General features: G+C 39.1%; 1 protein-coding gene across 4 annotated transcripts in view; it reads left to right on the top strand.

Moving 5' to 3' along the window:
• si:dkey-82f1.1 (DENN domain-containing protein 2A) overlaps window positions 1–8,536 on the top strand; it is a 33,356-nt gene extending 24,820 nt beyond the window's left edge. For all 4 annotated transcript variants that reach the window (XM_058645192.1, XM_058645191.1, XM_058645194.1 and 1 more), the window contains 13 exons: window positions 26–76; window positions 209–396; window positions 1,392–1,501; window positions 2,075–2,144; window positions 2,363–2,440; window positions 3,440–3,580; window positions 3,727–3,875; window positions 5,179–5,356; window positions 5,481–5,522; window positions 5,684–5,789; window positions 6,011–6,298; window positions 6,722–6,808; window positions 6,899–8,536. In XM_058645192.1, coding sequence (XP_058501175.1) covers window positions 26–76; window positions 209–396; window positions 1,392–1,501; window positions 2,075–2,144; window positions 2,363–2,440; window positions 3,440–3,580; window positions 3,727–3,875; window positions 5,179–5,356; window positions 5,481–5,522; window positions 5,684–5,789; window positions 6,011–6,298; window positions 6,722–6,808; window positions 6,899–6,930 — 1,520 coding nt within the window. In that variant the 3' untranslated portion in view covers window positions 6,931–8,536. The remainder of the gene's footprint in view (window positions 1–25; window positions 77–208; window positions 397–1,391; window positions 1,502–2,074; window positions 2,145–2,362; window positions 2,441–3,439; window positions 3,581–3,726; window positions 3,876–5,178; window positions 5,357–5,480; window positions 5,523–5,683; window positions 5,790–6,010; window positions 6,299–6,721; window positions 6,809–6,898) is intronic.
• The last annotated feature ends 7,805 nt before the right edge of the window (window positions 8,537–16,341 follow it).

The raw sequence follows: 16,341 nt of genomic DNA, 5'->3' as shown, positions 1-16,341 counted from the left end.
CTCTTTTTCACTCTTTTTGATGTAGTGACAGATGAGAACAGTGAGTCGGAAAGTGACACGGAGGAGAAGCTTAAAGGTGAGAACAGGCAGTAAACCCAACACATTGAGGACATTAATGCTCATAAAGAATAAATAATACTTTGATATTAATGTTTACTCTATTCTGATCACTTGTATTCCTTTGAATTGTTCTACTGTCTTGTTGCAGCTCACAGCCAGCGGCTGGTATCAGTTCAGTCCATGCTGAGGCAAACAGGGCGATACCGAACTTTAGAGAGGGATCTCATGGAGCTGCAGGAGAGGAAACTCTTTGAGTATTTCATAGTTGTTGCACTTCACAAGACGAAAGCCGGTGTTCCATACCTGCCAGAAGTCACACAGCAGTTTCCACTCAAGGTAAAAGCAATGTTTTCATGTTAAAAATTATGGAAAATTAATACAATATGTATAAATACAATTTATACTCTATGTTATATTTTTATCTAAACAGACGGTTGTTTTCCTACATGGAAAAGAGTAACAAGTTAATGTACAGGAATCATCCAAAAGAGCCATCACAGTATATATACTACACATATTAAAAGTAGCAAGGTTTAGATTTAGAACGAACTATAATTATTTAAAAGACACAAATCTAAAATTCTGATTAGTAATACCCAGTAACATGCCACGAGACCTGGGAATAGGTAAGGCTGTGCAGACCTCTCACAACATTGGCTAGGCAGGTGAGTCCACAAGGTTTAGAATTGTTTAAAATTACAATCATTAAATTCCATTACCAGACTTAAATAATTATGTCCTAACAGTCAGTCCCCATTATTAAACTTGTGCACAAATACAGATAGCAGGCTTGCGCACAATAATCTTACAGTATCACCATTTATAACCTTGTACAATATTTTACAACCGCTGCCGATGGCACATGACAATTAAGAATATTTGAAACACTGACATAGCTAATAATGGAAGGCTGACAATATTATCATATGACCAGCTGAGCAGATGTTTGTGTGCTATGTGTATATGATGGGAGAGAATGAGACTGAGTGAGTTTAGTAAAGCTTGCTGAAGTTGAATGTGCCTCTGAAATGTTTCTCTCTGAAAAGTATGAGCAATTTTCTGTCCCTTCCACTTAGTAAATCTGGCTTTGGTTTAGACAATCATTCAATCAATCAATAAAGCAATCAATTTCATACAACAGGTGTAGACTCCATGTGCTTGGAATAAAAAGAAAAAAGAAAAGACAAGAATCAAATATTGGAAAGCAAACGACAACAAAAGGCCAACCCTGACTGCACACCCCTGTTTACACTGTAGCCTTTAAAAGACATGGTCTTTCAGCTTCACTAAATGTGTCTGACATGTTCTCTTAATTTTATTTTCTAATCCAGCTTGAGAGGAGCTTTAAATTCATGCGGGAGACTGAGGACCAGCTGAAGGTCATCCCTCAGTTCTGTTTCCCTGATGCCAAAGACTGGGCACCTGTCGACAATTTTCCCAGGTCAGTCAACAGTCTTTCCTTGTCATTATTAACCATTTATTTTTTTGTTTCACAATAAGTCACTGACATTGATAAATGTTAACAGGGGAAGATGTGGATTTAGCAACTTACACCTGGTTTACTTTAACAAAGTCAACTCTTTTGTGTGTGCTGTTTATAAATGACTGTGTTACCCAATACCTTTTCGCCTGTATTCGGCTGCATTGTTCCAAGAAAAGAAAATATGTGTCTTGATGGTGATGGCTAATAATTACCTTGAGGCACAAGTGTTGGATATGTGAGGGGCCACTAAACACACACCTGCAGACTGACACTCTTGCCTCTTGAGGAGGTCATCACCAGTCAATGAATACCTGTCAGGTAGAGTTGACGAAGGTTTATTTGGTTATTTGAGTAAACGAGTCCCGAGGATATTCCCTCTCAAGTACAAAGTCAGGCCTTTGTTTGAGAAAATCCAAGAAAGGATGTTTTTTTCCCCCACAACAATCATTTCTTTGTGATTTTTACATCGCTAACTCATTTTCAGCATGTTGGAATGACCCTTTTCCCTCTTTCTCTATTTTATATCTGCAGTGAGACGTTCTCCTTTGTTCTGACTGGCGAGGATGGAAGCAGGCGGTTTGGCTACTGTCGGCGATTATTGGTATGCTCTGCTTTGATAACCACTTTGTCCTGATTTCTACTAGTATGATATTCCTTCATAATAAATGAGCCTGTAAAATGATTTCCTACAGATTTCTTGAATTTAATGATACATTTATCTTTGGGTTTGCTTCACTGGTTCGATCCTGTGGTTGTATTTGGAGAACTCTTGTGTCACTCTCGTGTTCTGAAGCCGTTTTTCTTTCTGTCTGTTTACAGCCCAGTGGTAAAGGCCGGAGGCTTCCTGAGGTCTACTGCATCGTGAGCCGCCTGGGTTGCTTCGACCTCTTCTCCAAGGTAAATACAGTGACTTAGGAATCCACAAAAAAGCACAATGTTTACTCGCATCTATAAAATTCAACCTAGTTACATTGCTCCGAATCACATATTTTTCATGAACACATGAATCCAGCCCCCCAACTGAGTAAGTAGGGAGTAGTACACCACCCACAGAGCTCCACCCTTCCTCCGCCCACTTTTTGTACACAGTCCTGGCTCGAGCTCCGAGGTGCATGTGAACTGCAGCTGATGTGGTTACAGCTATGGAAACTGTTCCCTGTAATGAGCCTCAGATTTATTTGTGTATTAATCTGTGTACATAAATGTCCCTGCAGTATGTATGTATGTATGTATGTATGTACAGTATATACATGCCATGCTGATGTTCGGCTTTTAAGCATACAGACATGGTCCTTAGACAGTAAATACGTCTGCAGATTTGGGAAATCGTAATTAAACATACAGTACAGTTGCTTCTACATTGGTAAATTCCGATGATATGGTGAAACATATTACATCTGCATCAGATCAGTTATACAAAGGTTTAATACTGCACAGATGTGTGAATCTGTAGAGGGGTACACGTGATGGATTCAGGTTGTAATCAGTTTCTTGTAATCACTTTTACATGCTTGGCAGTCTGCACTGCATTACAGTGCCAATGCATATGTTTATGATTATAACAGCAAGTGTGGTTTCCAAAAGATTCTCAATGTACTTACCCCTGTATTTTCTCATCTTTGATCCATTTATGATAAGACCTGAGTACAATGTCAGTTTAACTGCTACTTTAACAGGAAGAAAGTTTAGTGATCTCAGTGGGACCTGTATGTACGTTTATGGTAATGGTAGTATTATTACATTGCTGAAACCTTAAGTTTCTAAACCTAAAGTGCTGGGAATTTCAATTCTAGGTTATGGAGATCTAATGCTCCAAACATGTCCTACAATATAGGTTACTCGTATGAATATATGTGATTGCTTCAGGTTACAGAGCCTCATTCTGTCTTTTTCCAGATCTTGGATGAAGTGGAAAAGAGGAGAGCTATCTCTCCTGCTCTGGTGCAGCCTTTTATGAGAGGCATCATGGAAGCTCCTTTTCCTGCTCCAGGAAGAACCATCACTGTCAAGAACTTCCTACCTGGCTCTGGGACAGAGGTAAAAATGATGATGGTGCTGTCACTGGAGGCAAATTCCATGCACTAAATCTAACTCAAAGTTATATAATCATACCAGTGTACTCTCTGGTGTGCATGAAGTGCACATAATTAAGCACAAACTGACAGTCTTCGTCTTTCCCGTAGGTCATAGAGCTGTGTCGGCCTTCAGATTCCCGTCTGGAACATGTGGACTTCGAATGTCTCTTCTCCTCCTTGAATCTGCGCCTCCTTCTACGAGTGTTTGCCTCTCTGCTGCTGGAACGCAGGGTCATATTCACTGCTGACAAACTCAGGTTGGCTCCAGCAACATGGTGTCATTGCATTTTAATTAAAGTTATGAATTCATCCACCATGATCGGACCAGCGAAGGAAGGTTCATGATACATGAAAAGAGCAGTAGTAAAGAGTTTGAGGGGTAGGACAGGGAGACCTCAAGTCGACAAGTAGTAGAAGACTCTGACCGAGTGTGAGGGGAAGGAATGCTGCTGTGTTATACAGTCGCTTGGGGAACAATCACTTCTACTTTGGAAAACTGTCATAGATGTCAGATAGAAGGAGTTAGAGAGCCCGACTCCACCACTAACACGTGTGCACAATGACGTCATCTCGCCCACACACTTCAGTTTAAAGCTTTAACTCAAAATCTATTATCCCTGTGGTCAGGATCAAAGGGTTATATTAACTGTTGTGGTACACCTGGTTCAACTTGTGGTCTCAATGGAAACAGTCATTGTAACCTGAAGTATAGTACCAAGAAACCCTCCCTGAGGGTTCAGGCAGCATAAATAAAGTAAGTTTTTTTAGCTTCTTCCTACTTAAACATTTCTTAGATGTTTTTATTTTGTTCCATGAGGATTAGAAACGTTTCTCATCATAGCTCATAATCAGATCCTGAGTTACTGCACAATCTCTGCCATAGAGCGGAAACTTGGCTTAGTCGGTCCATTGTTTTAAATGAATTAAATGAGACCAGAGGCACACGTGTGTGAGATTAATTTAACAATGTAGACTGAATGTGTTTGCTGCAGCTGTGTCACTTTTATAAGTTGCCCAGTTAAATCACAATCAACCAAAATATACGCTTTTGAACATTCCTCTCGGGGTAATGATGAGCTTCTTGAGGCAACAGAAGTTAACTTGAGTTATCATTGAGTTCTAGTTTAAAGACAGGCAGGAGAGGCCACTTCTTGCGGAGTTTTTAGCAAAAATATTATTTGGAACACAAACTGTGTACATGCTTCTCATTCAGTCCTTGAGTGCACATATAAAAATGGAACTCAGATCTGTGCACAGTGTGAAAGCAACAAAAGTGTCAGTTTTTCTTTTCCTACACGTTACACGTTTTATTGTTCACTGGCAATTTTAATAGAAAACACTTCATGAAAGAAAATCACTCATGGACTTAGTATGATTGACAATGGCTCTGTTCCAGGAATTATTGTGATTCAATTCAGAGATTTATGTTGTCACATCTCATGTTGCCACATCTTGTGTTGTCACATCTCAATGTGTCAATATGTTGACACCTTGTGTTGTGAAAGATTGTTTTTCAATCATATATCATCTAATCCTTCTTTTTTCTGTCTCGTCCTGCAGCACATTGTCTCAGTGTTGCCATGCAGTCGTGGCTCTTCTCTACCCCTTCACCTGGCAGCATACGTACATCCCTGTGCTCCCACCCTCCATGTTAGACATCGTCTGCACCCCTACACCGTTCATCGTTGGCCTCCTCTCCAGCTCTCTGCCTCGCCTCAAAGAGCTGCCTATTGAAGAAGTAAGATAAGATTATTTTTTGTTAGTGATGTTCTAAGTGTGGTGCCTTGTTTTTCAACTTCTCCTGTGAACAATAGCTCCAGGAAATTACTTCATCCTCTCATGTCTCTCTCTTCTTCCCTTAGGTCCTGGTGGTCGACCTCGGCAACAGCCGTTTCCTGCGACAGGTAGAAACTGCAGAAACTGACAATCTATCCATAATCACAACAGCTGGCTTGTCTTTTAACTCCATTACATTTGTAGCAGTTTAACCAGATGTTATGTGAATACAGTATGTCAACTCTCTGCAGGATGTTGACTGCATTTTTACCTGGTTTTGCCTCCACAGCTGGATGATGAGGACTCCATTCTTCCTCATAAGCTGCAGGCAGCTCTTGAGCATGTGCTGGATAAGAGGAGGGAGCTGGCTTGTGAGAAAGGAGATCTGCCAAACGGTGACTCAGCACTATGATTATTGCGTCTCTTCAGATACATTTATTTAAGACCCTGAATATAGTAATAATAGTGTCCACTTAATTCAAGAACACAGCACTTTTACTGACCTGCTGTGCTATTGACTGTGGTTAGACTTTCAGAAATAACAGCCCTTATTTAGTTTCGGTTTAAAAGTCATGTGATTAAATCTTCTGGTTCTCTGTCTTCTACCTCCTCCCAGACTCCAGCTCCCTCAGCACCGTGGTATCAGAGGCCTTTGTGCGTTTCTTTGTGGAGATGGTGGGTCACTTCTCCCTCTTCATGGGTGGAGCGGAGCGGGAGGATGAGTCTCTCTCTTCCCCCACTTTGACTAGTCCCTCCTCTCCCACCACGTCATCCTTTCAGCGCGAGGCCTTTCGGAAAGCAGTGACTTCCAAAAGCTTGAGGAGGTTTCTGGAGGTGTTCATGGAGACCCAGATGTTCACCGGCTTCATTCAGGAGAGGGAGATGCGCAGACAGGGCCTCAGAGGTATTGAGAGGATTGAATTCACATTTTATCCAGCTTGAACTTATATACTTAAACTACTTATATAACTAGTATAGATGTATGTGAAAGAATGAGTCAAGAATTTTTTAAATAAATGTTTCACTCGTTTAACTGTTATATTCATGCTTTTATTATTAAGAGACCTTTGGACAAGAAATTATCAAGTTTTTGTGTGTGTGTGTTTTGGTTACATGTCCACACAAAGTCTACACAACACTACTTAATGAGTTTGATGTGAACCATATACCAATATTGTCGGTATTATTTGATTTGTCAAATTATTATTATTTTATATTATTGTTTTTTTCTTTTATTAAAACAATATATGCCACTGATTTTAACCTTTGTTTTTAATATGGGGATGGTACATGGTGTCTTTCAAACACACAACTTGTTTGTTTTCAGGTCTGTTTGAGGTGAGAGCACAGGATTATCTGGACTCACTGCCTGGAAGTGAGCAACGAGGAGTCAACAAGTTCCTTAAGGGCCTAGGTAAGATTTACAGTACATCATCAATGGATGATTTAATCAATCAAACATTAAGAACACATTTAAATTAATTCACTGCTTTTGTTTTTTCAGGAAGCAAGATGAAATTCCTTTCCAAGAAATGATGCTCAGTCAGGATATCATCTGTAAATGTAGGAAAAAGAAAGATAAAGCAGCAAGATTTGAATGAGAAGAAGAAAAGATGCTTCCTGAATGTGGAAAGATCAGAGATGGAGACTTAACTTTTGGTCAGAACAGAGAGGAAGACCTGAAGTGAACTGAACTCATAGTTTTTTTAAACATGAGGGAATCTGGGTTTAACTCCCAGCTTCTGGAGCCAGTCGTTCCTTTCCCATTGTGAGGATTTCACTCAACCGGGACCAAAACATGATGGCTCAGTGTCTCATTCCACCGTTCCCAAGGTTTTTGTTTCAGTCCTAACAGTGTAATACTGTACAGCACAGCACAGTTTTAACAGTTTTGAGGAACAATGTTCTCTACTTTCCCACTTCATCTATAAACTGGTGAGGAGGAGGAGGAGGAGGAGGAGTGTTACTGAACATCCAGTTTTGTACAATACTTTCTCTTACATTCCAAGTATTTTCTATAGAAAACTTTTATCAATTCAATAGTACAACTTCTTCAACAGGAGGCTTTTAAGTTAATTTATATTCTCTTAGGCAAATTTAATCGCTTTTTGAAGTTTCCTTAAAACGAGTGCAAATAAATATCCTGTAGTTTGTAATAGGCTTTATTTAACAGAGTCTAGTCCAGACTGTTTGTAGACCACTTTGGGTTGTCAGATATATGTACCACTGTTTTACGTCACCGTTTATTGAAAATGGAAGGCTCATCAAAAGACAGAAAAACAATGTGAATGCATCCGTCACTTGGGATGTGGATAGATTTGATGTTGACGAATCACATGTATCTTAGGTCTGTCAGTGTCAGCGTATCTCCCAAAAGCAACTAGACATACCTTCAACTTGATTGAGAATGCAATGAAACTTTATTAATAAAGTAATTTGAATCAGACAAATGTCTTATCATTTAAAAAAAAAACATTTAATAATTTAAATATGCAGGTGCAGCATGAGAGGTAGATGGTATAGGTTTGCACAAAATGAGAAATGAACCAAAACACATAATTTGAAAAAATAAAGTAACTTGGTCATTCATCAATTCTTATATATTAACACGCATTACCATCACTAGTAAAACAAAACATGTAATTTTGTGTCAAGCTTTGAGGTGGTTGTTCTTTTCCGTGATACAATAATTTGTAATACTCACAAATACCCACCAGAGGGGGCTGTTACCCCGTTTATGGTTTCCTGCATGATTTGCCTCAGTGTCCAAAGTTCAGACTTAACATCTTTAGGCACCCAGACCTTTAATGCCTCCAACAACATGCCCGTGACTAGTAGTTGTTTTATGCTTAGAAAACGCTGACAAAACAAAGCTATACAGTATATAACTTATTCTATGCCTTAATCTCCATCACATTAGATCTCCAAGAGGCAACAGGAAATTACTTCATTTGTTAGTTTAATATTCTATGGTTTAGTCTAGTGCAGCATATTGTGTAGGTCCATTCATTCTGAAAATCTTACTGTACAATGTATTGATGACAATTGTGGAGTTAAAGTTTAAGTTAACAGGTAAAAGGAAATGGAGAGGTTTAATGTAGTATCACTGATGTATTTCCTTTGGAATAAATTGTCTGCTAGAGTGGAGACTCAGTGGAGTATTTCAGGAAGAGAAAATGTATTTACTATCCCTTGTATTCTGAAACATAATGTAGATAGATAGATAGATTTTCATGGATGAATCTGAAAAGTGTCATGTCAGTAAATGTTTGTGGTTCATGATGAGACTATTAAAATGTTAATGTTAGTCGTTTGTCAAACAAAAGGGAATACACAGGGAAAACACAACAATTAGAAACTGGTTTACAAAATAAAGCTAACAAAAACAACCCAACAACAAAAGTAGGCTATAAATAAAAAATACATCACTTATACTATCCTTGATGACCCCCGTGATTACATGTTGGCTGGTCAGACCTGCCTACCCCTCCCCTCCCTCCCGTCGGTCCCTGCGTTCCCACCTTACCCTCCCCTCCCCTCTCCTCTCTCCTCTCCTCCCCTCCACTTCCACACACGCCTCCCCTCCTTTTCTTTCTCTCCCTTGGTCCTTTTCCTCTGGCTTTTTCCAGGCTTCATGTCATACCACGGCTAATTCCTGAAATTCCTGCCCACCTCTCACTCTTCAAACAAGCGGCTCAGGGAAGCGGACGAGGCAGCAGAAAACAAATCAAGAAAGAAATAAGCATTCAAAAAGAAACAGAAAACAAACTTACGTTGCCAGAAAAGAGAAGAAAAGGAGAAGAAGTGACATATAGCTGTACCTGTCTGCTGCTGACACAGGTAAGCTCCAACAAGTGTTTGCTACGTTTCTCTTTTTAAAAGTGTTGAACTCCTGCGTCGACTGTCAGAGTGTCAACTTTGTTTTTAAACACTCATAGTGAGCAGCTTGTTTCACTTTTCCTCTGCCTGAGTCATGCTCGCTCTCTGTGCGACATTACATTCCTAAAATATCTCGCATGTCTTCGCTCAAATTCCTACATTTTTCCCTGTAATTCCTGTGCGCGCGCTGTGGCTTCCTGTGCTTCAGCCGGAACTTTGTGTTTTTCCTTTTATGTGAAGGAATAACGTCATAGAGCCACAGTCAAACATTAGCGCCTGTCTGGGTAAACTTTTACACCGGGAAACGTCGCTAAAACCAAACGGAGCGTGTAATTATTAACCCGGCTGCTGTATTCAAAAGAACTGTCAACAGGTGTGAAGAGTAGACTGGAAGTGTTGCTTTTGTTCTGCATCGCACTGTCCATGACTGCTGTTTTTAAGGGTATTTAATCAAGTAAATATATATATATTCAAAGTTTTAAAAAAGTGAATTCATCTGCTCTCAAACATACAGATGTACAATAAGGAGTGTAATCCTTTCCGTACATTAACTTAAACCCTCAAAATAGAAAAGTATCTGTCTTGTAACGTCTGCAGTATAAAAACAATACAAACATTCAGGCACACTAAAATATTAAGATGACAAATACACATGTACATTAGCAATTAAAGAAGAACAATGCGACTATATGTGCCTAGGTGACATTAAGGTATTTAATTACATGTAAAAAAAGAAAAGAAAAAAGAAGGTTCTGATGTGAAAAAAAGTTGTAGGTATAGGCAAATAACAGTTCACAACTCTCTCTCTCTCTAATCTGCTGTTCAGTGGTGCACAAATTCATTTTGTCATGTTTCTGGAGTTAATTCATTGTATGTGTGTCCATACTTGGCTAGTAAAGTTGATTCTGACACACTTTTTAAATATGATTAACCTCTGTGGTCAAATTTGCAAAGTAAATTGTGACAATTTGTACATTTTCTAACATTTCTGACCATTGTTTGCTGCCATTTCTGTAACACTTCTTTTTAATTATAAACTGGTAAAGCCATTTTCATGAGATAATGTTTGATAAATGAACCGCAACTTCATTTTTGAATGTGTAAATCTCAAGTAAAAGGCTGAAAATGATTCTGCACATTTATTGAGCAACGCAGAAAAATATCTCCTGTGAGCCTTCAGTGTCTCTGTGAATGAACATAGGATATGGCGTAGTGATTGTTGTTGTAATACTTATACTATAAATACAGTCCTGCAGATTCTTGCTGTAAATATTGTAAGATAAAGTTTCCCTCTGATATACACCTGTTGCACAGAAGCAACAAGTAGGAGATGCAAGAAATGCACCAACTCAAAATGCTCGAGTCAAGTTGGAGACCTTCAGGATTGTACTGTATTCTTGTAAATGTCATTCAAACTGCATGTAAGCATTAGTCAAATGTTTTAAGAGAAAGTATGAAAAGAAATACACTTTTTGTAGATTGGCCCCTAATCCTTAATGTACAGGATTAATATTCATACTGTGTAAATAGTATTTTCATGTTGAAGTTGAAGGTATTTCATACGAATTGTACACTTTCTCTTGTTTAGTCTAGTGCGTCATTGCACAGGCCCATTGTGTGATTCATTCTTAAAATCTTTGTCTACAAAGTCATAAAGGTGTCATATGAACTTTAGTGGAGTTTGACTGTAAAGTAACAGGTAAAAAGTATAAAAGTATAATGTACAATGTACAATACAATGAAATTACACTTGAGTAAATGTAATAACTTCCCATCTGTCAGTTGTAAAATTCAGTCTTCTGTGTATATTCTGTACACATATATTCTCACTGAACATGGATGTGTAGTAAGTGCCTGTAAAGTAATGTAGCCATAATTAATATTAAGAGTAATATAGCTGCTATAGGTGTTGAATGTTAGATTACTTTAATGCACAATTTTAATCCTTAAAAACACATGTTTTTGAAGACATTAATGTCACACGTCAGCAGTGGTGCAAATTAAATAAAACCAATGAATTACTGTACTTTGGTTAAGATGTTTTTTATGGGGAAACTGTAATAATAAAATATGATATTAAAATATTAATTATTACTGTAAACTAATAAAACCAGCCAATATGGTATGTGTAATTTGGCATCTTTTACATGAAGATACTGTATGTTGCTGATGAAATATTTTGCCAGCTTTTAGATCTTGTGAACATGATTATGAACTTTGACAGCCAATACTCATTATTATAAAAGTCTACAAATACCTTATGTCAGCGTGTAACAGGTCTTGCTTAGATTGTGTCTCCTTGCTGCTGCAGAGCTGAAGGAAGCAGCGAGTGAGCCAAGCATGTTTTCAGTCACAGTTCAAAACAGCTAACACGGGTCTGTGTAACACTGTGTGCATGTGTGCACGTGTACATGTGTGTCGCTATGGTGTCCCGCAGGGCAGCTGAGAACAGCCTGTTATTCCAGTGGGGGAAACAGGTGGAATGGAGCAGGGTAGCACTGTGGTGAGGTTCGCAGGTTGAAGGAGTTAAAGTCAAAGCCTCCTTTGAAGTCCCTGACTACCAGAGCCATTTGGGTTTTTCCTTTTTGTTTTGTTCTTTTCTTTAGAGTCACACTTCTTGTCACTTTTGTCAAATTACGGGCTGTTTTGTTGCACTCCAGTAGCTTGTATGCATCCATACTGTATGTGAGGTCAGTTGTTTGTGTTTGAGTGCATGTATGAGTGGAACAATTAAGAAAGGAGGTTAAAAAAGTGTGAAAGGGTGCAAGCAAACGGGGAAATCTGAGTTTCAGCCTTGTTTGCAAGTCAGAATGTATGTTGAGTTGCCCTTAGACAAGTCCGCTCCAGAGTGGAGGAGTTGTTTGTCCTTTTTTTTTTTTGCTGTGCTCATCCCACATAGCGATCATTCCTCCTCCACTCGGCACAAGAGAAACGAATAATGCCTCAGATATGAGCCTTATAGAACAAAGACTTTTTGCACGACCTCCTCCCCTCTGCTTTTCTACAAACAGCACTCTTCACCCACAGCTCTGAGCAGTGTGTGTGTGTATGTGTGACTGTGTTGTCTATTGATTCCAGTCATTCTGATGAGTTTTTCTGTTTGTATGATCTGATAAAACCCTCCGTCCTCTCTGGCTCCAACTCTTAAGCTTTAATGACCAGCGAGTCTTGACCTTATGTCCTCTTGTGAAGGAGCTTCAAAAACAACACCAACATACTCCTACCTTATAAAATGTTTCTGGCCACTCAACATATGTCGGATATTCACTATACAGTACTTTCAGCTCTATTTTTTGTTCTCCTGAGTAAAACCGTTGAGCCAAACAGCAGAAAACAAGAAGAGGCTTTAGTTTAGTGGTCATATAATCCCTATAGCTTCTTTTTATGTAAAATGTATTATAGTTATACTTACTACTTACAGAGACTGGTTTATTTTCTAGTATTCATTTTGGTTATTATTGTTTTTAAATGACATGCATTCAGTTTTAAACTTTGATGGATTCTATTGCATCAAATATTACATGTTTAAACATCTGCACATAATTCTCCCTATTTCAGCTATATGCTTATTTGTTTTATTGTGAGTAATAATGAAGACAATACAATTGCTTATGTCACTGGGGGCAAGTTTTTGTATTTTACAGAGGAGTTGATGAATCAGTTTAACAATAAAGTAATCGACAAAGCAAACAATAATGAAAATAACCGTTAGTTGTTGCCCTGGGCTTTACTGTTTTCATGTGAAACTTCTATAGCAGTTATTCCCAGTGTGGGTGGGCACCACAAATGTAGTGCAGGTGACTTAAAAAATCTGAAAATTTTTTAATCTGACCTTTTCATAAACATAAACAATTCCCTCACAGTCACAATGGAGCACATCTAGTAATTGATGGGGCATCATTATTGTCCCACTGTTCAGGCCAAGATGTAGCTGTGAATTTTAGATGGAAAAGGCTAGTGTGTGTGTGCGTGTTGGTTAGAGTTGTGGTGACCGGGTGGTGGATAACAAGTTAATTTCCTTTCTTTTCATCTGCATATAAGGGAAGCTTTTTTTCTGTTTGCATGGTTTCATGCACATGCTTTAATAATATTTAAAATGCTAAACTCACAGCACTGTAGACACATGAACATGTGTGTGTGTTGTGTGTGGAGCTATGAGTCACCTGCTGGTTCAGCTCTGTAGGGCTCAAAACCAGAGAACATGTCCTTTCAGCAAAAACCCGACAAAACAAAACAAATGTGCGTCTTCACTGCTTTTCATCACATAGCCTGATCACTAAGTGCTGCCTGATTTTCAGACTGGGTTTCCTGCTTTTACATTCCCAGCCTGATTAGAAGAGATTGTGACTGTAAGTGCACGTGCCCACACACACACACACACACACACACACAGGTTTGCGCAGCTATTCTTTTTAGGATACTACGTTGGCATTCAGTCATTTGGACAGATAGCTTACACAAAGCATTATCCTAACCATAACCAGTTAATGCTATAGTGGCCACCACAGACACTGGTTCACGGCAAAGGTGAACAGAGGCAGAGTGTGTATTTGAATCTACTTGGGTGAATTATGTGAGTATGTGTTAAAGTGGCTAATCTGTGGCTAATGTGTGTTCAAGTGTTTCTTCTCTCTTAATTTGTTGCGTGTGTGTGCGTGTGTGCGCACGCACAATTGTATTTGTGGCACATTTGTGGCGGGGGTGGTGGGATCATGGCCCGCTGTCCACAGTGCCAGCTGAGGGATTATCCTGTTGAGCAGATCCAGGGAAGAGGGGCCTTGCTGGGGGGAGGACTGGATGGGATGGGTGAGGGATAGAGGTGGGTTAATGGAGGGTGTTTTAAGGCATGGTTTAAATTAATTAACCTCCCGGACAGTAATACCAATGTTATGAGTGGCACACTAATGGTTTACGGCTTCCACAAATCTGTCAAGTAGCAGGTCAGCTCGTGATCGAGATTATGGTTTAGTGGTTTTTATGGCTAGTACTAATTGTAGTGGCGTGTCTCGCATTTTGTACTGATAAGGTTTATATGGATGAAATGCAAACCACAAATTAGCCCCATGAGGAAAACTGTTACAATATGTTGTCTTTATTTAGTTTTATCATGATTTAGATGTTTGCTTTCCAGTATTTGTGTTTAAATAAGTTTGGTTAATTCCTCAGTTTTAAGCTATTTAGTATTAATTGTTTCACACAGGAGATTCACCTGCAGAGAGCAACCTCTAACAGTCTGTGAAGCAATCACTTAGATTGACAAGAGAAGAGCTGTTATTACTGTTATGAGCAATTTCACATTTACATGTGTAAATATTATATATATATTTAATTGTAAATAACAATATAATGGTTTAACAATAACATTTAATATGTTTTAACAGTTCAAATTAATTCCCCAAATCTGTACTATAGCCATTAGTAGTGTTGCTAGATGGTCCATAAATCCATTAGTCCATTGTGATTATTATTCCAGATATCACCTGAACAATTTGGCATCTTGCCTGTCTTCTTCATTAAAAAAATATATATAGATATTTTATGTAATTATAGTTTTGGGCCAATTCGGCACTGCAGAATTTCATTATAATGTGCAAATTCTGTCTTGCAGAGAAAGAATTGCAGTGTCTTATGATTTGGATATTGCACTTGGTCATATTGTAATTGTGCAGCCCTATTACTCTTTTTTAAAATTGATAACCAAAACTAAGCCCCTTTTTAACTAAACATGAATTTCTAAGGAAAACACTGCTAATCAAGTTCAGAAGCTGGAATTCTGATCAAAATAGTTACTTTTCTAGTAGTCAAAAAAACGACAAATGATTTGGATCATTTCAGCTCTATTAATGATAGTACCAGCAAGTGCTTTAAAAACCTATTTACTCTAATTCATTGTTGTCATCATGTTGTTCTTTATGTGGAAAGACAGTGGTGAATGTGGCTTTGTGTTTGTCCTGTTTGCTCTCTGGTGTTTCTGATGTGTGTTTGTGTCTTGGGAGATTTGTTTGTGCGGGCAGAGGTTTTATCTTTTCCGTGTGTGTGTGTGTTTTTATGTACACATCTGTGTTGTGTGTGTGTGTGTGTGTGTGTGTGTGTGTGTGTGTGTAAGTGAGAGACAAAGGGGAGGGAGAGATGGGTGAACAGTCGGCTGGCCGGACACTCTGCAGGAAGCATTATGGAGCATCAGGGGGTTCAGAGGATTCAGAGTGCAGAGAGTGGGGACACTGGAGAGTCTTACTATATACCACACTCTGACTCACTCATAAAATCACTTTTCAACTGTAGCCTTGTGGAACCTCACAGACCACAATGGGCCTGCCGCACACATTACACACTCTGACACAATGACCACTGCTTTTTTATTTGCTGCCATAAAAGGACATGTAGGTCTCTTAGTTTCACAGGGGCAGGAAAACCATCAATGACAAACAAAACGCTCGGTTTGTAGTGACTCACGGGTTTGAGAGTTTTCTCTTTTTACCTTGTCCTGACTGTGGTGCCTGCACATCCGCTGAGAGGAAGAGGCGGAGCTAATGTCTGCCTCATGCTCTCCCCCCAGAGGTATAAGCACAATCCTAAACAAGTGAGTGTGGAGAGAAAACAGGATACGAATGTTGTTGCCTGACATTTTGCAAGTCACACTTACAATGTCATTCACACGTGGATCTCATTGCTGTTTTGCCATTTTTCTGTCACAATGAGCCACAGCAATAAAAAGTTAATCCTCTTAATAAATCAGCTGGTTAATTTGGTATCAGTCCCGCCATCCCCCACCTATCCACCCCCCATCAAAAGCACTGACACATTGATTACAGGACCAGCAGAGGATAAGTTTAATAATACAGTCAGTTATAATGCTGATGGAAACATGGGCAACCTAAAAAGCCCCCCGGCCTTAATATCCTGGTATGATCCTCCTTGGCATGCGTGGCTAAGTGTGTCTGAGGACAGTGATCCCACTTTAATGTGTCTCCTCATTTGTTGACTTTGAGCCCTCCATCTATGCACAGCCTCTTCATCTCGCTATCGTGTCAGTGCCAGGTGCCACTTTGTTGTTTGTTTTCATTGTGG

The sequence above is a fragment of the Solea solea genome, chromosome 12 (genome assembly GCF_958295425.1).
Source record: "Solea solea chromosome 12, fSolSol10.1, whole genome shotgun sequence".
Lineage (NCBI taxonomy): Eukaryota > Metazoa > Chordata > Actinopteri > Pleuronectiformes > Soleidae > Solea > Solea solea.
The sequence above is the reverse complement of the archived record's forward strand: the minus strand, read 5'-3'. Positions and strand labels throughout refer to the sequence as shown.